Raw genomic sequence first — 23333 nt, 5'->3', positions numbered from 1 at the left:
GTAGCTCCACCTACTTCAATGGAAGTTGGGGAAATACCCTCGCAATGGATCTGGCCTATTATTCTATTTCGTTCTGCACTGCATGGCACAGTGTGTAAAAGGGTAGAAGCATCCAGGGTGTTTATGAGACTAATTAACATGTTCCCAAAGGCGAAAGACAAAAGAATATGGCTGTGTATTTGCCTCACAAGGAGCAGAGTGATCTGGAGAAATCCATGGCGCTCTCCTGAGGCAGGGATCATGATACGTTTCTCTGCCGAATGGCGGGAAGGATGTTTTCTGGAGTTGGTGTTTGTATTCTCTTCGTGAATCCTTTGGAATTCAGTTCGGATGGCCTGTGACACTCAATAAATCGCTGCCATCCCCCTGCCGTTTGGCTACATTCATTCACGCGGCGCGTCATTCTTTAATCATCCACTTGTAAAGACACAATGACAGAAAGAAACTGTTCGCACCCTAGGGCCGAGCGCTCGGGAAACACACATGTTCTGAGAAACAAAGGAATCTGCAGAGAGAGGCGTGATCAATGCCCAGCATAAAATCAGGGGAAGGACTGTCTATCAGCCTGAACAAAGCTTCTGAACACGTCTAACCTCGTGGGTGCCAAGAGACGGCTGTTATTCCTTGTGCAGAGTCCAAGGCAGACTGGTGCAATGTCCCAGTGGTGGTAAGAACACCAGGTCTTCCTGATGACAGGTGAATTTATACCTTGGATATGTGGAAGAGCCCTTCCTTGCTCCACTGGCTAAAGTCACATTGTCCAAAGGAGCTTCCTTTCTCCATCGGCTCATTCCAGTTCAGAGTTTCTTGGGAACATTGGGATATACATGAAGCCAGCTCCCAAGTGCCTCTTTTCCTTAAATCCTTCCTTAAGGGGATCTCCTCACTGGTTGTTCCACGGCTCCCTCCCACAGCTGGAACTCCCCATGGTTTGGGGCAGTGTGACTGGTGGAGCTGCTCTGTAGCACTTCCTGCAGAGCCATGTGTGGTACTGCAGCCATTTCACTCCCTCCCCGCCCCTGCCACCCCCTTTAGTCTACAAGGTTTGGCCTCCAGCTTGGAGCAGGGCAGTCTGTGCCGTAAGCTTGGTGCCAGTCTCTACACACTCAAGTAACAAAACAGCAAGTCTTAAACGAAGAGAAAAAAAAAACCCTTCAAATGCAAACACTTTGTTGCAGCACTGAAGGTAAAGCCCTGACCAGGGCCCAATTCTGGCTGAGCCTCAAGGAACCATTCCCCTGTCCCAGTCCCACCCAGCTCTTTCTCTAAATAAAAGCAGGCAAGTCTTCTTAACTGGCCCAGCATAAAATCAGGGGAAGGACTGTCTATCAGCCTGAACAAAGCTTCTGAACACGTCTAACCTCGTGGGTGCCAAGAGACGGCTGTTATTCCTTGTGCAGAGTCTGATTGATTGGTTGATGACTGGTCATTTTTCCTCCTGGTCCTTCTAGGCCTCTGGAGGACTGTCTTGTTTGTCACCTGGTCTGCACAGATTTTCCTCGGATGGGGAGCGTCAGGCCATAGATGCCTCCAGCAGAGGACAGAGAAAGCCTGATAGACCTCGTCACAGGCAGGCAAGGCAGTGCTGAATGAGCGGACCAGACTGGTGAATAAAGTTATACCAATATACTAAACAGCACGGTTGACTTATGTTGATATAGCTGAGTATCATTGGCGCATTCGTTTGATGTACTTGGCCGGTTTCAAAAATCTTTTTTGTTTCCACATGTGTCTTACGCTACGTCCGCAAAGTTCCACACATCAGTTGTATACAACAATAATAATGCTAATAATAGATGAATTAAAGACGATCTGGTCTAACTTGTGGAAAGGATTCAAGTTGCCTGGCTCTATTAATTCATCATTTTTCTATGCCCAATATGTTGCATACTGTTCGGTTACATTTTGTTCTGCACAGAATATTTATAAACAAGTGGAATGTGTGGTCTGCTCCTGAATGCAGATGCCGCTTTCCACTCCGGGGTGTGCAGTGAAAAGGGTCAGGGACGTCATGCCTGCTGCCTGCCGGCTTGGCATGGCCATTCAAAGGCACGCTGGAGAGTATGCTGGCAATTATACGGAAGAACAGCAGAAATAAGGGCCACCCAGCCCACCTTCCAGCCTGTCATACAAATGAACTCTTAGGAGAAGAGGAGGTCACCATACATGGAGAGGTGATTAAAGAAGTAGCTATAGATGATAAGCAAGGCACAATTCATGGCTGCCCTGCAGCTGCACAGCTCCCTTGCTTGGGGAAATGCTCCAGGGGCAGAATTCCTTCCCTGCCAGGGGAATTTCAGGGCAAGCCAGCGGTGAATGGGGACCAGATGGGACTGGCAAAACAGTTCGATGCCCTGATTATTCTTTGACTGCTGCAAGCTGCAGGGGACAGGGGCACTTTGACGTGAGAGGGCTGTTCTGACCTTATCCAGCAAAAGGCCCCTGTCAGCCCCAGGATTGTGCCCCCTCCCACAATCTCAGTCACCATGCTGGGCTCTGCGCACTGGCTCAGGGATGAATTGTGACCAACGTATCTAAAGGGTTAACTTAACAACTCTCAGGCAAGTTCCTGGCGGAGGCCATGCATTAGGGTTGAGATGAGTGGCTGTATATCGACATTCTGCGCATTCCAAGGCATGGATCAATGTGGCACAGCCAGCCCTTTCATTCTCAATCATGTCACAACTACGAGAACCACTATTATTGTTCCATCAAAAAAATAATACACCAGGAGTTTAAGTGAGGGGGAGCCTTAACGGGGGAGGTTAGGGGAGTGCAGTGTCCAGGAAATACCAGCCAGATCCCCTGAGAGTCTGTGATAAACAGCCTTAATTTTCAAAAAAGTGTCCAAATTAGTGTCATCACCACTAGAATGCCCTGATACCCAATAATCCATTTAAATCCATCTCAAAACCACAGCAGAGACCCTTCCATTCAGCTCTTCATGGCTGAATTTTGCATGTGCAGATCGGGAGGCTGTGAAGTTGATACTGAAGATCTGCAGCCTGGTGGTTACTGCATTTCCCAGTTGGCAGGAAACCTGAGAATGCAATCTCTGTTATGCTGGTGCCTTCAAGCTCAGAGTCTGTCTCAATGGAAGGCAGCCAGGCAACCATCTTGCATTTAAAAACTCCCCTCAATCACATGCTACAGGAAGAAGCCATGGAGAAGAGAGCGTTTGGAGGGCACTCACTGGAGAGGGAATGTGGAAGTCACCCAACTTTGGAGAAGAGCCACATCATCACAGGGTACATCAGGGGGACACACGAGATTGTTTCTTCTGATTGATCCCAAGAGCTTGCAGTAAGGAAACTGGAGGATCAAGCATATCCGAGGAGGGATTTTGAACACTGTGCCTGAGGACAGAATTGCAACGTAGGCCTAAGAGAAGGCTCATGGGAGTTCACTATAAAAGCGTGCAAACAAAGGAAATGTCTGGCTCAGGCTTTGCTCTGTATCCATGCATGAGATCAAATCCAAGAAGAGTCATGCCAGTGAAAAAAAATTAGCCATATCTTCCTGTTCCTCATATCTTGATATATTTCTTCTTGTGTTCTCGTTTGTAAACATGTGTGTAGTCATTTCCAGCTGGCGTTCTGGTGCCTGGAGCCAGGCAAGAAGTAGTCATTAAAGGGAAAGGATTTGGATGAAAGAACAGTTGGCCATGTTTTGCACTGGTCTGAGCTCCTAGGGTGAAGTTCACTACTGAGCAAAGGAGCCAGGACAAAGCTCATGTACTACTTAAGCCTTTAAAATAGGGTTTAAGTGAGACTTAGGTGATGTACAGACTTTGTGCTGGCTCTCTGCAAACAAGTGAATTTCACCCGTCACATATATACAGTTTAATCCGGTTTTTCAAATTTTGAGGCATTAAACAAACAACAAACTTCAAGAACCAGACCCCTAATAACCAAAAACTCAGAAGGAACTTAAGTGTTGGAATCTATTAACTAGCACAAAGCCTAAGGAAAGACACTAAAGGAAACCTATTCCCCTTCCCTTGGTTTTATCTGGCCGGATCTTTTTGTCTTAGCTCGGTCTGCAACCTTTTTTGGCTTGTCCAGCTAGAATTGAACAGCCCATGGCTTGGCGTGAAGACAGCTAACAAGGTACGTGCACCTGTGCTGAAGCAGTCTCAAGGAATGAAGCAGCCAGCTGTGCTCGTGAGACGGGGGAAGCCGGCAGGCAAACGTATGGCCAACATCTGACGCTGGTAGAGACACAAATACCACAGGGAGGTGGGGAACAGGTTTGGCTATGATGGCGAGCTGGCTCCTATTTGTTTTGTAGCCTTAGCGTGCAATGGATATACAACTTTGCACTTGAGTGTTTTGTCTGCAGCCCTTTAGACCACCCAGCTATTAAGCCTGATTCTAATCCTATTTACACCCCGGGTGTAACTCCACAGCCAGCCATTAAGAATACATACTGAAGCCAGATGCCAACTTTTTTTGCCCAGAGGCAAGTGCTCATATAGAGCACTGCAAAAGCAGATGGCCAGGGCCTATGGGGATGGGTCTTCCCCCTCTCCCCTCCTTCCCAGGTGGAAGTGACTGCACAATATGTCCTTGCAGGGAAGGGGACTCAGTTACGCAGCTCTGCTAAGTCAACAGAAGCTGTTCTGCACCAGTGCCCGCTTTAGAAATCAGACTGAATGACCTGCCAGAAAAATGTGTCCAAGATCCTAACGAGGAGACTGAGGGAACGTCTTCTGCTAACCGTTCCTGTCCTTATGTTGGTATTTGCTATTCACTGGATAACAGTGCTGGGGGGAACAGAGGCATCAGATATTCTTGCAGCTCTTCCATGGTGTATTGTCACTGCCATTCATCTCTCCTTTAGAGTTACAGAACAGACTCGGGGAAAACAGAGCACTAACTAGACTCTTTTCCTTTTGTTTCTTGGCCCATTCCAAGATTTTTTTTTTTTTGCTCTTTGAGGTTGAAAAGGATCCTTGCCATGACTTTGACCACAACAATGAGCTACAGGCAGAGCCTGTTGTTAGTGCTGTTTTTATTTTTGGGTGAACTTTTGGCACTCATCGAGTTTGCCCATAATAGCACTCTGCTGAGCCAATGGCCATCTTCCCCAGGAGTGCGGTGCCAATCTACCTCTCTCCTGACCTGGAATGCACTCTGCACAGCTCTGGGGAGGGTCCTGCACACTACGCTGCCAATGCACCTCAGGAAAGACATCTAGATGGGGCCCAGCTCTGCCTTCCCTGAACTCTAACGTTTTGTCAGTGAGACGCAGCTCTCCATGCTGGTTCACCCTCAAGTCTCCACTGAGTGGAGACCACCAGCTGGGCACTGCTGTGTAGGAGTAGGAGGTGAGCATGGAGAAACGGCCATACTTGACTAAGGTGAGAACAGTGGTGACTGAAGCCAGGTTTGGACTGGAGACAGGCCAAGAGATTCAGATTGGGCCAAATCTTCATCCAAGCCCAATGTCTGTAGCTTCATAGTGGTTCAAAGAGAGACAATCCCCCTGTCCCTCCCTGGCTACCTCCCTGTCCTCAGCCCCTGACTTAACTATGGCTCCCTCTCTCAAAGCACAAGCAGCACTCCAGCCCCCTTCTTCCTTGCTCGCGAGGGGATGAGTCAGACCTCCTGTTGGGAAGCTCTCCCTTCGGTGAACCCGGGTGTCCGTAAACACCTAACCCGGTGCTGTGGCTGTCTGCGACCCCCATCCCAGAAGTACTCGTGACTTTGTGAAATAGCAGCACACTCAACAATATTGCAGAAGTACACTCAACTAATCTAAAAATACTTCTGTTGTACGGCCATGCCCAGTGCTGGCACGGGGCCAAGTTCTGCTTGCCTCACTCACATGTGGGCTGCTGAAATCGATGGGGCACAAGTAAGGTGACAAAGAGGAACCTGCCTGCTTGTCCCTGGCGCCAAACGTGCTTAAGCATGCACAGCCAACGTCTGTCACCCACCCGTGGCTGCAGCGTACTGGGGCGGTAAGTCTTAATTACGGTGCAGGTCATGCAGGCCCTGCTATCGCTCACGTGTCAGGAGACTGGGTTTTTAAGGTTCAGAGCCAAGGGTTCTCTCCCTAATTCTTACTGAATGCATTGTCTGCCTGTTGCAGGGCGGGGTAACCCTAAGGGGCGTTGGGCCCAGCATGCCGATCAGCTATGTCCCAGCCGAGACCGCTCAAGTGATTATAAAAGCCAAAAAACGTAGCTCCGTTGAGGGAGGAGAGAATTTGGCAGGAGGAAAGGCCCCTGGGCCCCTGCAGAAGACCATGGGTGAGAGGGAAAGACAAGGCTTATATGTGGAACTTATGTTGAACTATTTTATTGCGTTTGAAGAGTAAACTGTGCCCTAAAGGAAGGGTTTGAAAAGACTCCGGGCATGACACTGAGTATTTCCTGGGCTGGTGAGGGAGTCCATCAGCTTTACACCTTTGTCTGCACGTGCAGGCCAACCAAGAGAAACAAGCGGGATTTTAATGCACTGTATTAGGAGATTACTACTTTTCCTCTTCTGCTCCATTCAGGAAAAGTCCCTCTATAAGCCCAACAATCTAAAATTAAAGTATCGCTTCCGTTCTTCAATGGGAAAAAAAACCCAAAAAAACCCAAAAGAAACATTTCCTGATGATATTAATTTTTTCCCTCCTAAAAGCTTTCAGCTTGGAAATGCAGTGATTTATTTACTCCCGATTCCTGCCGAGGGACTGTTCCAATTCCAGCCGCTTTAGGCTGACTGCTACAGTAGGTAGGTTCTAGTGACCCCCCATTTCAGGCCTTCCGCGAAACCAAAGCAAGCAGCAGTACTCCAAATCCTCCACTAGGTGTCAGACCTAAATTAACTCTACAGACACGGCCGGTTGCATGGTGTATGCAGAAGCAGGAGTTTGTTTCAGCACAGCAACTGCACATGTTACTTCTCTGCCGTTTAATTTCTTCCTATTGGGAGAAAAATAGCATTTACCGGGGGTTGCGTGATTCAGAGGCGAAGAAAACGAAGCAGAAATGAGGAGGAGAACACATTTGCATGGTGGCCGTTTGGGAGCCTCGATTTCAGGCGGCCCTAATCAGAAACCGGGGGCCTGATTTTCAGAGGTGCTGACCACCTGCAGACATCCTGGATCTCAGCTGGCATTGAGGGTGCTCAGCACTTTCTGAAAATGAGGCTGTAGGTGTCACAAGTTGGACGCCAAAATCCAGGAGCCTTGAAAACGCAAATACGACGTATCGGAGGCGGGTAGGGTATTTTCCCCAGCAATGAATTTAAACAAAATAAAATAAAATAATGATAAAGGAAACCACCTAACAATCCCATTGACAGAGAAAGCAGGTCAGTTGCTCGTGTCTGTCAGTAAGGCAAAAGCTCCTCCTAATGGAAAGACACAGTATTGTAGGAGAAGGATCTTCATATTGGAGGTAATTTGAAAAAAAACAAAACCATTACACAAGAAGAAACGCACATTCCTGTGGGGCAAGTTATAGGCTACAGAGTGAAATCCACTGAAACCATGGAGCTTCCGTGAGAAAAACACCATCCACTGCAGGAGTGGTGGATATTTTTTGCTCCTAACCAGTGGATTGTTTAATTAAGGCTCCAGGTCTGAACTTAATTTATACTTTTCCTGTGCTAGAAGACTTCTGTGTGTTTGAATGAAAGTTTTTCACACCAACAGTCCAGCTCCTGCATCTTCTGAATCCTGCAGTGAAACCTTCATTCTGTATTTATAGCACTGCAAAACTTTCTGAGCCAGCAGACCCTGCCATAATGCAGAAAACACTGCCCGCCATCTAATATCTCAGACAGGCTGCACTTGCCCACTGAAGAACTCTCAGACACACGCCACACTTGCCCTCTGACTATTACTGAGACACAGCGTAATTACCTGTCACGTAGGAATAAAGGATGTGGAGACATGTCAAAGAGTTTCTTTACACTAAGCTTCTTTTTTAAAATCTTGAGTTAATTGGTTGCCAAGTAACTTGAGGTCTTTGACACATTTGCAAAGGCTAGAGTGGACACTTCCCGGATGTTTGTTCCAGGTTCATACATCTGTCCTTTACCCCACGCCGAGTTCTGCTAGGCTTACAACTTCTCCCCATTTTGAGGCAGAAGGGCTAAAGTGCAAGAGGTGGTTGGTTTCAAGCACCACTAAGACCAGTTATGTTTTACACCCCAGGTCACAGTAAAGCTCCACAGTACACAGAAGAATGAACTGCGGCCACAGCCAAAGGATATAAATCCATTATACTTACTCTCTCGCCGGGGTCACCCAGTGGACCGACAGGCCCAGTAGTTCCCGGAGGTCCTGGAAGACCCTAGTATGGAAAAGACAGGACAAAACATTAGGTCATAAAGGAAAATGTGCTGTTATTTGTTTGAGCGTGCATGCACAAAGGAAAGAAACAGAACTGGAACTGCCTGTTTATTTTAGCAGAGTAAAATTGACCGTGAACTGCTCTGATATCCAGGTATGGCCGATGGAAGCCAGAGAGTCCAGAGAAGTATTAAAAAAAATTGACTTACAGCTGGGCCTTCGGGACCGGATGGCCCTTCGATGAGCATGCCCTAGAAAACAGTAAGAGAGACTGGTGATTAGCATGGCACATCCCCAACGCAACCTCCGCAATGGAGTTCAAAAGTCAAGCAGTCATGTCTGTTCTTAGCTCATCCGGTCTTTTGCTGCTCACAAGCCCAACAGATGTTAGTGCACCCTGGTGCTGAGCAGCTTCCACATTGTTTCAGCGGAGTCTGGGTCCATTGCCATTGGCACACTACATCCTGTACACTGAAAAGCAAAATGTCGACCAGTTCAGCCCAGGCTGGGCATAAATAAAAGTCTTGCCCCAACAACCATCCCAGAATCACACCAGGTGAGAGCGGAATCCTCTCTCATCTTAGTCCAAGGTCAAGCAAATGAAAAGCCTTGCACTGTGTCTGGAATGCCAGAAAACCAAGCTCTGCTAGAGTGAGTTTTGCAGCCAATGCTCAGAATGCTGTCTCTAGTTCCAATCAAATTCTAAGGCATTTCCAGGGGTCTTTACATATCTTTCCCTAGCAGACTTTATGCAGTGATTTACTGAGTGAACCTATAAGATCATTGTGTGCGCACCATGTCAGGGTAATGTTATCTCATTGTTTAAAAAATTAAATATTTTGCTATTCCTTTAAATCATGGGTATGTTGTACTCAGTGGAGTTGGGGGTTTTTTAATGGGGGAGGGGAGACTTCCATCGCTGGGCTGCTGACCAAGTTCAAAGTCATCCAGCAAGGTGTCCATATTCCAAGCAGCCCGTTTCACCTCTCGCCGGCTAATATGTAGCCAGCAGAGTCATTCTCCTACAGGATGAAATCAGCCCATAAAAGTCAGCAAATGTCAAATTGACTCAGTCAGGAGAAGCCTGGGAAGGAGCCAGCCCAGCGATCGAGTTACACCTTCCCCTCGGAGGAGGGTGGTCTCCCCAGGTCAGGGTTGAAGCTAAGGCCAGTTGGTGGAGCAGAGCCGGTGAAAGTGTGGGCTGACATCACCGCAGGTTCCTATGTCCTGCACAGTGCAAAGGGCTGAGCGGAGTGAATCTGAAGCAGTCAGGGTACATGCAGCAAACAGGGATTCCTGCCCCAACATCTGCACTTCTTCAGCCCACCCACCCCCAAAGAGAAAACAGATCACACTATATTGCCAAATACCATGATGGCACCCCCAGTGGGATATGGGCATGTACACATACCCTCTGCAGCCAAATCCCTTGGCTAGTATAAGGATTTTTTAATACTACTGATACCCGTTCCTAGCTGATTTAAGGGCTGGTTTGTTTGGTTATATGGGGAGCCAATTCTCTGTTGATTTAATAGGGGAAACTCCAGTGAAATCAATGCAGTCATGTGGATTTACATTAGCAGAGAATTTGGTTCATGGACCTTATCCTATAGCAGTTTAACACTGTCTTTCCACTGACTGCAGTAGAGTTACTCCTGATTTACATGAGTATGAGGAGAGACTCATGAATGGCACTCATTTGTCCTGGGTTAGGACAGTAAGATTTCCCCCCTGGATGGAAGGATAAGTGTGTGGGGGTGGGGAACAGCTGAGCTGTATGAAACTGATTAGCACAGCTGCAGAATCTGGAGGACATGTTGCTGCAGGCTTTTCAAGAGATGTGCTCATGTGTTTCATGGCAACGGGTGAGGTGCAAAAAAATAAAACAGAGGTTAAATACTGGGACAAGGCTGGTGACTCTAAGAGCAGCCTGGGCAATAGGATGACCCGCCAAGAGATGGAGGGAAGTGGAAGGAGAAAATAGCCCCAGTACCCAGAATGAGTGAGCAGGGTACAAACCTATCAAGACCATACATTCTTTGCCCACTCTTTCCTGGTGTGCAAGGAGGTGGGAGCTGTTCCTTGCCTCTGATCTGTCCTGGGTGAAGCAATGCAGGTTTGAAACACTTGGCCTCGGTGTAACAAGTGGAAGCAAGGGGTTTTGGTGGTGGAATTTGGACTGATGAACAATTTATATGGAAGCAGTATTACTGCTAACAAGGGCTGAATCCAGATGTGCTGGGAGAATAGAGGCCTTAGGAAATCTGTTCCTTTCTGGACATGGAGCAGAGGCCTGAGTACAAGCTCTTTACCTGGAGCTCTGGAGAGACCCTTTGAGTGCATTCAGTGCACATTCAGTGCACCTGAGCTTCAAGGGGCCATGGTCTACAGGCTAAAGGGTATATCTGGCTAGCGTGCAGTGATGTCACCAACATGATCTAGCTCTGGACACACTCTATTTTCCCTTAGTTCAGATGAACCCGGGGCAGTAAGTGAAGTGAGTAGGAGGAAGATGGAATGTGCCCAGCATACAGGCCCTCATTGAGCCAATCTCTTCACGTTGCTCTAACCAAGGCACCCCAGTCCTGACCTGAGGAGGGAGAGGACAGTTCAGTCTTTATGGCCTATGTTGCTATTGGCCGCTCTCTGCTGAGACTGCTGACAAGGGACCAGTTAGGGTGGAGGTTTAAGATTCCCTGCTCTCAGGGAACGATGGGCAGAAAGCGCTGGTTAGTTTTGCAAAGAAGGGAAGGGTGGTTGTAAGTTATAAATCCAAAAATCTTGCAAAGCGGTGGGTTCATAGGAGCTGCACCCTCCACCCCCCGGCGTCCATTTCATTTGAGAAACTGGACCGATTAAGGCACCACCCATCTGCCTGCGTGGCAGCTCCGGAGACTAGCACCATCCCCAGACCTCCACCTCCGCTCAGTGCTGATAAACTCCCCTCAGCTCCACAGAGAGTCATTGCCCATATAAGGAGCCCCACGACCGTCAAGAGCTGCCGGGTGCCAGATTTATGTGGGAAATACTTGAAACTGTCTCCTCAATGGCTACGGTGCCGAGAGCTCTGCTTCCCACAGCCAATCATCGAGGCAAAGGAGGCCCCTCAGAGAGGACGGGAGAGGAAGACCTAATTAACCTATTCCTGATACAGACAGCCTGGGCATCCTCCCATATTTATCCATTTGTTTATGTTGGGCTCTGGCTGTGGGGACATCTGGAAAGTCTCCTCAGTGAGAAATTCCAACAGTTTCCATTATCCATGCAAGGCGACAAGGCAGGGTAGCAGGAGACAGGCTGTGTGACAGGAGGGGGCAGGGAGGGACATGCAGGGGAAGAGGAGGGAGCATGGAATGGAATAAAAACTCTGGCTTGTGGAGCGAGAGCCACAGATTTGGGAGCCCCATTCTGCTCTGACTGAATTCAGTGCCAAAGCTCCTGTTGGCTTCAGCGGGGGCAGGGTTCTGCCCCATGGCTTGGCTTCATAAGATGGCAAAAGTGCTGTGAGCAAGTTGTTCCTGATTTGTTCTCACCATTTGTATGAAGTCATTCCATGCCTCTGTCTCAACTCCCTCCTCATCTCAAAGGCACCCTTCTTTCCCTGCACCCTTCCATGGCTAGAAGATGAAGGGTCTCGCTAGCAGCTTCCCAATTTTGCATCTGTGCCAACAGCCATCCCTTCTGGGCACTCTCAGAGCAAAGGCATTTGCAATGCCATTCGTAAAGGGACCCAGACACGGGGAGTTCCTCAAGTTAATCTGAAGGGATAAAAATAAAACTATGCTGTTTTAAATTTACTCGCTTCCATCTGAAGAGCCCAAGCATTTTAATATAGGTATTCTAACTTCTGCCTGTTTGATAGACCGGGGGAGGGAAAGGTCAGGTGTTATCCTAAGGGTCAGCATTTACCAACAGTTACTATAATGTGGCACCTTAGGCCTCATTTTCACTAGAAAATTAGGTGGGTTTAACTAAGTTGTTTGGGGTGTGAAAAACTCACACCCTTGGCGTGGCCTTGTTAAACCAACTTAAGTCCCCACGCAGACAGCGGCTAAGAGATGGATACCTATGGAGCCGGGAGAACCCCTCCCGTCGGCGGAGGTGGTGTCTACACTGAAGCACTACAATGGGGCAGCTGTGCTGCTCGTGTTTTAAGTGTAGACATGCCCTATGAGTCACAGTTCAGAGAGGAAGAGAGACTTGCCCAAGGTGACAGAGTGAGTCTCTCTTGTGTTTTGCTTTGCTCCAAAGCTGTACAACAATGAACAGAATCCAACAGTCCTGACTCCCAGATCCCTGCTCTCATGCACCTCCTGAAGCTCTTGAGCGTTAGTTAATGCTGCCTTTGCCATCACAGAAACTATTAGACTGAAGACTGTGCTATCCTGCTGCCTCCAGCAAGCGTCAGCACCGAGTAAGGATTGAAAGACAGACGGACTGAAAGAAAGGAAGGAAAGTTCAGAGGAATCCTTCCTCCTCCTCCCCCGCAACCCCACAATCCAGCAGCTCCGATCTGAAGAAAGTGCCTTTGCTAAAGATAAAGAGCACAACGAATCTGCATTTCTCTCAGCTAAAGGGAAACCGAAGGAAGAGAGGAAAGGCAGCATTTGGTCTTGTTTATTTTCTGGCAATGGCTATATATGCTCCAGTGTTTTGAAACAGCCAACGCAGCCAAATTCTTTCTGGATGATTACACTTAACTATTTTGTTCGCTCTGTAACATTTCAGATTGGACGGGGCAGCCTGAGTTTAAGCAGGTTCCCCCCTCTCCCCCATATTTTAACGGAGCTTTCCACACCTCAGTTAGACAAACTATCCATTTTGTTCCCTTTGTCCGCAGAATGAAAGCAGGGCCCAGAAAGGAAGGAATTGACTTGGAGGGTTGGGAATGCTTTTTAAAAGCACTGGTTCTGGGTGTCAAACCCTTCCCCCTACCCTCTGGAAAAGGATCACGCAGGAGAGAAACAGAGGAAGGGCAGAAAAAAACAGACTCCAACAGATAGGAAGTGTTGTCCTTTCTTCTGGCACTGTGTTGGCATTCTGCCAATGAAAAATTAGGTTAATTGAGTTACTGGTCTGCAATGAGCGTGTGCTTGGACTTTCGGAGACTCAGGAGCAAGATGAATGGGGGTAATTGAAAGGATCCGAATATCTGTGGGTCTCTCCTGGGGGTGCGGAGAGGGATGCAGACATGGAGGCAAGTTGAGATCTTAAAGTGTACTTATGGATGGAAAAGGGGCTACGTAATAATAGTTCCGTTCCCTGTGAACCTTTCAATCAGAGCTCACAACAAGCAGTTGTTCCTCCAGTTAATCCCACCAAGGTAAGACACCCTGTGGGCAGGACAGCTGAATTCCAGTCCATTTCATGTGCCATCAGTTAAATTGTCAGCTAAACTCTGATCACACAGGGACTGGATTTTCAAAAGGCGTTGAGCACAGACATCTCTCCTTAAAGGCAAGTGAAGCTGCAGGTTCTCAGAAAGCTCGGAAAATAAGGCCAAGAGACTTTATCAGTGGTGATGCTGTAAAAACAGAAAGAACCCTGCTTGATTCTCAGACCCCAGTAGGGTAGCTGGAAAATTCCTTTGACTGATAAAGTGAGTGCAATTGATTTTACAACTGCACTTTAAAACCAAAAAGTGCCTCAGAGCTGGGCCGAAGAAACCCTTGCTCTCAGTGCAGGCAAAACAGAGAAGTAGAGAATATAGGATTCTGGTTCCTGAACAATCAGACAGGAGCACTTTCAAGGTCCTTACCAACATGGAGGCCTAAAGGAGAGAATGGACATCGGACATTGAAGGGGGAAAAATCATTCTCAGCTTCCACAGCTGTGTGCTGGGAGAACCCTTTCCTTGCCACAGAGGTGTGCTCCTCAGTTGTACAATTAAGGATGGGCTTGAGCTGTAAAGTTCAGACCCGGAGCTAAGCTCTCCCAGAACTGCAGGGAGTCAGATGGGAGGGCTGTAATTCAAACCGACGACTAAGTAAAAGCCATTGGAGTACTAAGACAGGCTCTCGCCATTTGTACAGAACACTGGTAAAAAGAAATTTGGCCAAAGAATTGTTACAAACAAAAATAGCTTTTTGGGGTGTGGGAGGGGAGAAAAGGACTAAATGGAAAATGTTAATTTCTTTCCAAATTATCCCTGTTTCTTAAAATAAATGCCCCCCCAAGCATTTTCAATTTTTATTTTAAAAAATCCAGAAAATTTCTAACAGAATTTTTTTTTTCATAAAATGAAAAATTTTCTATTTCTTTTGAAATTATTTCATGGAAAATACTGACCATTTCCCTACGAGCTGCAGCTGGGAGCATAAGTGACTACCAAACATACAGACCTACGACTGCTTTTCAATTTCATAGAGAAGGTGGGGAAGGTAATACCTTTTATTGGACCAAGATCTATTGGTGAAAGAGACAAGCTTTCGAGCTACACAGAACTCTGCTTCAGTACCATACAATTCCATATACACATGCCCACCCCCGAAGAAGAAATCTTTGTAGATGAAGGGCACCCTTACCGGTTCAATTATTGCAGGCTCTCCCTTCTGCCCTTTCTCACCTCGTGGGCCACCAATCTGTAACACACAAGAGAAACACAGGCAATGAGTTAAACAAAGGATATAAGCTTGCTGTCTCAATTGGATTCAGACTGGGAACCAGAAACATGATCAAGATGCAGTCAGCAGAGCCCACACCACCCAAGGACGGAACTTGATGCAGATGGGTGCAGAAGACACATATTAAAAAAGGAGCAAAGACTCATTTTGTTACTATCTAAGGTTCTGTTCCATCTCTCTAGTGCACAGCAATTTCAGAGGTCAGGTATTTGTAGGGAATTATTGCTTCCATATGCAGCAGGATAAATTAGGGTGACCTAATTGCTGGCAACTTTTCCATCAAGTTTTGATCTTTATTTAAAATAAAATGCTCTAGTTCAAACAGAAATTATTTGGGGGAAGTTCTATGGCCCATGTTACGAAGGAGGTCAGATTAGATTATCACAATGGTCCCTTCTGGCCTTGGAATCAACAAGTTTGTCTACACAGAAACATTCAGGAAAATTAATCCAAATTATCTTTTAAAGTGGATTACATTTCTATGTGGACACACTTTTTCAGAATTTAAGTGGCCGTAATTTGATTTTGCTTAATTCATTCTGGAAGTGAATTAAACTAAACAGAAGTAAGGCACTTTAATTCTGAATGACAGCATCCACATAGGGGTTTAATGCAGTTTAATTTATTTAAAATTCATAACTTTAGTTAATTCAGATTAATTTTTCTGAGTGCTCCCATGTAGACAAGAACTAGGAATCTAATGTGCCTTTTCCTTTTATAACTCCTACATATTACCTGGGGGAAGTGAAAGGGATTGAAGAAGTAGGTCGAGGTTTCCTATCCCTCCAAAGGCTAAAAAACTGGGCTAAGAAAGCAGATAGAAAGAAATTCAAAAAGGGTCTGGAGTCAGAAAGTGTTCCATTACCCCTTCATACTCTGTTTCTTGGTTAGCAGGCATTCCTGGCCCAATATCAGGAGAGACAGTTCGGTCATAGTAGGTATCATAGTAATTCCCATCATACTCTTTTATTGTCTCTTCAGTAAAGTCTTTATCTTGGTCGTCTTCCTCTTGACCCGTTTCCACCTCGGCCTGAAAACAAGAACAGCAGCTTGTGTCAGACAAAAGATGCCCCTAACCCAACACATGCTCTAAAAACTAAGGGGAGGAGTCTCGTGCATTTCCCAAATAAAGAGGAGCAGGGGTGAATAAGCTTTACGATAATGGCACAAGTAAATACAAATACAAAGCAATAATAAAAGAATGTTTAGTAAAGTAGCATCTAAAGGCTTCAAGGGACGACCAATGAACTCTTTCAAGGGGACTTGCCAGCAGAATTACAGATATAAAATGCTACACCCATATGGAACTCAATATGACATGTCCCCCGGATTTCCTATATGCTTCATGAAATGTATTACATGTGTAAAATACCATGTGTGAGAAACCACGCAGAGTATGAGCAATAACACATGACAAAAAGTTCCAGACACCCCATATTAAGAGGCATGAGACGAAGTGCTGAAACCCTAGGTCATTCCAAACCCCAGATAGCCAAATCTCCAGGTTAACAAGCATACAGAAATTTACATCTGGCCCATAATTAAAATTCATACTGAAACTGAAATTTATCATGATGAATCCCAGATTTTACAAAGACCCTCCCAAATTTTTTGGAAAATCAAAGTTTCCTTATACCAGGATCTTCCATTTGTTCATTCCCGAACTGTTCTGGGATCCAACCTTACAGTTAGGCTTGTTCCAAAAGCAGAACTTTGAACATTTGCACTTAGGCATCTGAGAGGGTACTATTCATTCATTAGCACACATTTCTCCCTACCCAAATAATACCCTCTTCTGATTCTTAAGAGGAAATGTATGCAAGGGTTCAGCAAAAGAGGACCTCTAGGCAAAGCATCAGAATTTCCTTGCTTCTGGCCAAGCCTGTGTGCAACAATATCATAGTCCCGTAATTTCTGTAACCTCCAGGCCAACTGTCCCATGGCACTCTGGAATCTAAAGAGCATTGTAAAGAAGTATGTCTGTTCTGAGCACAAATGTTCTCCCATGCAGGTAATAATGAACATGGTTGCTCTAATAAATTTGTTAGCCTCTAAGGTGCCACAAGTACTCCTTTTCTTTTTATGGTCCATGGCTTAATTACTTCCAACAGTTCAGAGAGAAGTTACTTCACCACCAGAAAGGAAGAATTTAGAGGTGCTGTAATATGCCACCATCAGTTCCAATCTTTGTTCTTGGGCCAAAACTGCTCATATTCCATAAGCATGAGCATCTGGGTCTAATCTGAAAGGGGTTTTAAACATGGGTAAGCAAACACTGACATAGTGAAGTGCCTTTTTTAACTCTGCAAAGGCCAAGTATTCGCCAATGAAATCACAGTTTAGCTTCCACTCTCGGGTTTTCTTTTCTCACTTAACATACGCACATTCTGTTATGTTGGCAAACCCAGAAATGAAAACAGAGTCCTAGAAAACTCTATATATCTGTGAGCCAGAAGGAATTTAGCCACTTCTGCACCACCTCTTCCTCTCCTTCACCCAGTGGAATGTCTTTCTCACTGATCAGCTGACCAGGGCATTCTCTTAGCAAGAGTTCACATTTCACTAGATTCAGTTTAACGGTAATTCTTCAGACATTAGAATCTGTTGCTTGCCATAAACACGTAACATCCTGGAAGACCCTCTTGTTTGAAATGTAAAATGCTATAAACTCAAACACTGAAGTCTTCATATTTTTTTCCATTAAAAAAAAATCAATTTGCTTGAAAAAGAAGCAATATTTTTTTTTGAAATTTTTGACAGAGGAGGGGGTTCAGTGTGAAAAATGAACATTTTGGTGAAATTTTGAGTAAACCCCCCCCCTCAAATAATCTGGGTCACAAACTGGCCTGAAAAAATCACCCAAAAGTTAGTCAATTTCTTTTGTCACTTTCAAAGAACCTCATTCAAACCAGATTTTCCACCACTCCCTTTGTTGGAAAATTACACAGATACGAATTTGAAACTGTGACACCTGCCTCCGGAAGAGGAGAACAGATTGCTCCCTGCAGAGCAGTCATCGAACAAAGCATATTTTTACCTAGTTCCCATCTTTCACAGGCGTATTTCTCCATACTGAATGTTCAGAATTGCTTCACTGGCAGTTATCACACAGTTATTAGCTACAATGAAATCTAAACCCAATGTGAGTTCATTGACTAAATCTGCTTCCAAAAGCCCAGGCTCAGACTCCAAAAGTTTCATTCTTATAAACCCAAGTTACCCCATTTGTGAACTGCTGATAGTTCTCCAATCACAGTTTCCAATGGAGTCCAGTTTTATAATACCTATCCCCCAGGATTATTAACAGGCCTGGACTAATGTTCACAGCACACATTTCCTGATCTTATTAAAGGGCTAGGATGGGAATTTAGGAATTTCCACACTGGATTCAGACCAGTATCCTGTTTCCAACAGGGGCCAGTACCATCTGCCTCAGGAAAAGAAACTTCCAGTAGGTTGTGGGATTTATTGTTCACTCTCCCCAATTCCCATATTATTTCAACTTTTTACTTCTGTATTCAACAGCTGGCAAACTGCCCTTTTCTGTTGTTGACAGGCCCAATCTAGCCACCACTGGCTGTAAACAAAAACTGTATAGCTACTCCAAGTAACTCCATGGTTTGCCCCTGGGACTGAGTGCCATTCTGTTTCTTGAAGTGGATGAAGAGTGATCACTACATCACGAGTGATGGCAAGGCTGGACTGAATGTCTGACAATTCGTTCACAGGATCAGGGCTTGCAAGAAGTGTCTCCCATAGCCTTTGTGCTGCTGCTGACATTCTGTGTGTCAAACTGAGCATGATGTGTTTGCAAACCTCTCAACTTGTCTCTAACCTGAATTCCATGTCTCATCATGAAAATTAGACACAGATTTAGGCTTCAAGATTGCAGGGCCCCATTTCAACCTCTCCCATGAGCAGTTTGGTGTGCTACTGCATTGCAATGGAAATTCAAATCCTTCAAAGTCCACAGCGGCATGCAGGGCCTATGGCTTCCACCCATTGATTTTAATTTTCAAGTGATCCTCTTGGTCACCAATAAACTGGCCTGTTGCCCATTTATTTGGCATGCCTGACTTGGTCTGAAGATATGCCAGACACATTAACCTACGAAAGTCCTCTACTTGCGCTGATGGATTTTCCTTGTTCTTTCTTCCTTGGCTTTAAACAAACTTGGATCAACTCAGATAGGGAGATAGCCCGAACCTCACATTAAGGGCATTCATCAGGTCAAAATAACTCATTCTCTTTTCTGGGGCTAATTCCAGCTGCATCATTCAGTCTGATTAGTTCAAGCTAGCTGCTAAGCCTGCTGACTCCCTGTTCATTTTGTCAACAATTCATTTGCATCAAGATGTTAAATTGGGAAAAATAAACCTCTCCGGAAGCTGTTTTTTCCCTTCTAACACTGAATGCTTCCATATTATGAGCACAGACTGGCCACCGCTCCATGTGCCCTGCAGAGCATCCTGGTGTTAGAGCTTAGGCACAAAGTCTTAACGTTTCCTTACCTGAAGCTTGTTTCTTTTCTGATTCCATATCCTAACAACTAAATTGATCTTTGAGCCTCTCATTTCCTCATCCAAAGCCATCTAATCCCATCTCTAGCTTCTCTCCTAGAGAGTTCCAGTTTGGCCAAAGAATTCTGGCCGTTTTATATTTCTTGGGAAACCTTCTCATCTATTTGTTTGTTCAGGACTGGTGCTCGGTTCTTCAACACATTTTCCCAGGCCATTGTATCTTTTCATACAGCCTCACTCTCCTCCTTCACTGCATTTTTTATTCCCAATTGATTGGATTTGATCTCTGCCTTGAGATTTTCCTTCATCTGTTGCTGGCTCCTCTCCTGTCTTGCTACAGCTGCTTGGATCTCCATTTGGCCAGCTTCCATGACACCTTTTCATTCATTCAGGGAAGCATCTATTCCAAACTTTAATTCTCTTGGCCAGCCTTCGCTGCGTCTTTGACACCTTTCGCTGCTTCCCAGAGAGGTGTGTTTTTTTGTCAGTATGACAACTAAATTCTCCCTCTCTATTCAAGAAGCAACCAAAATCTCTGCCAGTTCTCCTGGGAAATATTTTCCTACTACTGATATTTGTTGTCAAGGCTTCTGGGCAGAGAAGAAGTCCAGAAGAGGGTTATTTCCTGGTTGGGAGAGAAATTTAGTAGGCACAGACATGACACTTCTAGACTAATTTGATGACAACATCAATAGGGACCAATCTCAACATCAATATTAGATGGTAAGGGCAGGACACATTAAATATGGAATATTCACAGATGCTATCAGGAAACAACCCAAAGAGCTCCAGAAAGCAGCTGTGTTCAAGCTTACAGCCAGCCTTTCTTGGACAAAAGGTGACAGACGGACCCCTCTGAGATAACAGGTGCCACAAAATGAGACAGCACAAAACTGATTGTCTACATTACCTAAATGTCTATCAAGACCTGCCCAGTAACTCAGCTAGTCATTGCTAGAGCAGGTCAGGACAAAAAGGAAACAATTTTGGAAAAAAAAATATAATACTACCCTTTAAAATTTGAAATTTTTAAGATTCAGATATTTCAAACAGTGACACAGCTAGCTGCAGAACGAAGAGGGATTTTTTTTTAAATTTAATTTCAAATTTTTCAAATTTCTACCAGCTTTAGATATTTGCTACTGGGTTGCTCTGCAGCAGGGTTTTGTTGAACTTCTGGGATGAAGGTTTCCTTCCATATCTCAGTTAATTTATTTTTGGGAATGTAAGAATTTCCCCATACCTGTGTATTTAACAGAAACTGGCCAAAAAAATAGTGACAATTTTTCACAAAGAACAAATGGGCTGAAGCTGTAGAATTTGCGAGGGGGAGGGGAATAGACCTGCTTGAATATTAACTAACTTGTAGGGAGTGCAGTGCATTTCATCCAAAACATAGAGAGAGAGGGTCACCAGAAAATTTAATCACTCCACATCATGTTCACTGTGGAAGCTTGAATCTCACCTGACTATTAGTAGAGCTGTTAGGAAAACGTAACGTTCATAGCCATGAGAAATTCTGACATTTCAAAATGAGCTTCCATTCCCAATGGGAACAAAAATTTGAAATACTGAAAAATTTCTCAGAATTGAACAGGAAATGTGCAAATGAAAAAAAATTGACATTTTCTATCAAATCAACATTTTTTTTAAATTTAACTGACAATTCTGACTTGAAACAATTGTTTTGTTTTCAGACTAGCAACCGTGTTAGTCTGAATCCGCAAAAAGAAAAGGAGGACTTGTGGCACCTTAGAGACTCACATTTATTTGAGCATAAGCTTTCGTGAGCTACAGCTCACTTCATCGGATGTTTTGATTCTCCCGACTGGAAATAAAAACAAAATCGTCAAAACCAACATTTTTCTGAACAAAACATCGATTTTGACTAAACACAGATTTTCTGACAGGAAAACTTTTTTCATGAGAAAAATTTCAACCAGTTCTATGCAGCAGTGCTGTGTTCACACAGGGAAAATGCAGGAGGATTACATTTTTCAGGGAGGCCTTTTTCTCTACAAGTGCCTTGGACACTTCAAGTTTTTCCATAATGACTATCACATTAGATCCTTTGCTGTCAAGACTTAAAAGTAACAAAGAAAAGGACAAATCAAAGACTCCTTGGAGGAAATTACATTGGTTACGGTGGGGGTGATGACTGTGCTGGCGGGGACTTCTGCTTCGACAGCTTCTTCAGTAAGGGTATCCTGAGTGTCTATATCCTCATAGTTGAGGTCCTCATAAGGGAGGGGAGTGTAGTACTCCTCGTTAATGGTTTCATAATTATATTCGTCCACGATGGGGTCATCCAGCTTCTCATCCTCTTTCGTCTCCTCCATGTTTTCCACCACTGTAGGTGCTTGTGTGGGCAGAGGGGTGAGCTCCTATTGCAAAATACAAACAATGCCCGGTTAGAGAAAGTAGAGGATGTTCTGGCTCTCTTACCAGCTAAGATGTGGGTTTGAAAATTCCTTTCTTGTCTAAAACAGGAAGGCTCCTTAAAACCAAGCAGGCAGCTGATCAATAGCTCAGTGAAAAGCTTGTAAGGATTCAGAACTACGCCATCAGCAGTGATTACTAATTTTGGGTGCCTAGTGTGAGACCTATGGGCCTGATTTTCAGGTGTTCGGAGCAACTGATGGCAATAGAGCCGGGGGGTGCTCAGCAGCTCTGAAAATCCAGCCCGAGTGGGTGCCCCAAAGCTGATGGACACTTCTGAAAATTTAGGCCTTGAGATTCAGGAATTCAAAATGCACAACTGAAAAGGCTCTGAAGGCAAAAGCAACTACCATTGTGGAAAGAAAAGGAGTACCTGTGGCACCTTAGAGACTAACCAATTTATTTGAGCATAAGCTTTTGTGAGCTACAGCTCACTTCATCGGATGCTGTAGCTCAAGAAAGCTTATGCTCAAATAAATTGGTTAGTCTCTAAGGTGCCACAAGTCCTCCTTTTCTTTTTGCGAATACAGACTAACACGGCTGTCACTCTGAAACCTACCATTGTGGAAGTGATGTAGGGTTTGCCTACACTGTAAGTGAAGGTGTGATTGTGGCATGGGGTGACATTCATTCTAGCTTTAATCCAGCTAGCATGGGTTAAAATATGAGTGTAGATGTGGCATTACAGGCCAGCAATCAGAGTACAAGCCCACCGGGGACCCTGGGTATGTATTCTGCTGAACCCGTGCTGCCATGTCCACACTAGTATTGTTAGCTGTGCTAGCTAGATTAATGCTAGCACGGATGTGCCGATCTGTGCTACAATCACACGTTCACTTGCAGCGTAGACACATCCTTAGTGCACAAAGTTAACCTTCCCTGTAGACATATATGCAAGACCTTGCTTCAAGTATATTTTCAGGTGCAGACCATGGCTAATCATGCTCTGATGGCAAGGTCACAGCTGCGTTCTTCTAGCTCTGCTGGAGAGACAAGGTGTCATAAACCACCAAGCTTGTTACCCATCCTCATTCAGCTCAAAGTACAGGCATCACATTACTATGGAAACCTCACACTGCACGCACAAAGCACAAATGCAGACATATCTACAGTAGTTTCTTCCATTTTAAGTCTCCAGCCTTTCACCCACATGCCATTTATGGGTCTATAAAAATTCAGAATGGCAAGCTTTTCAATAAAGTACAAGATGAAACAAAACAGGAGCTTGCCACCTCCCCCCTGTCACTTACCTCTTTAATTTCAGTCACCTCTCTAGCAGCTTCTTCAGCATCAATAGGCTTGGCAGTGGGTGCTTCTGCCTTTCCTGTGTCATCGGTGTCCTCGTAGTAGGGATATTCATAATAATAGGTGTCACCTTCCCCATCCCCCTCAGTGTACTGCAAAGGAACCACAGCAAGAAACAAGGTGAAGGCAGACAACTCCTTAAGTAAGTTCC

The 23333-nt window shown here is 45.2% G+C and overlaps 1 protein-coding gene across 2 annotated transcripts in view; it reads right to left on the bottom strand.

The window, feature by feature from the left end:
• The window catches only part of COL5A1 (collagen type V alpha 1 chain), a 248943-nt gene that overhangs the window by 112295 nt on the left and 113315 nt on the right, over positions 1-23333 (bottom strand). For both annotated transcript variants that reach the window (XM_073313982.2, XM_073313983.2), the window contains exons 6-11: positions 23128-23274; positions 21574-21822; positions 15784-15948; positions 14820-14876; positions 8505-8546; positions 8234-8296 (exon numbers count right to left, since the gene is read on the bottom strand). In XM_073313982.2, the coding sequence (XP_073170083.1) occupies positions 8234-8296; positions 8505-8546; positions 14820-14876; positions 15784-15948; positions 21574-21822; positions 23128-23274 (723 nt within the window). The remainder of the gene's footprint in view (positions 1-8233; positions 8297-8504; positions 8547-14819; positions 14877-15783; positions 15949-21573; positions 21823-23127; positions 23275-23333) is intronic.

This window comes from Lepidochelys kempii, chromosome 16 (genome assembly GCF_965140285.1).
Source record: "Lepidochelys kempii isolate rLepKem1 chromosome 16, rLepKem1.hap1, whole genome shotgun sequence".
Taxonomy (NCBI): domain Eukaryota; kingdom Metazoa; phylum Chordata; order Testudines; family Cheloniidae; genus Lepidochelys; species Lepidochelys kempii.
This window is presented reverse-complemented; position numbering and strand designations above follow the sequence as displayed.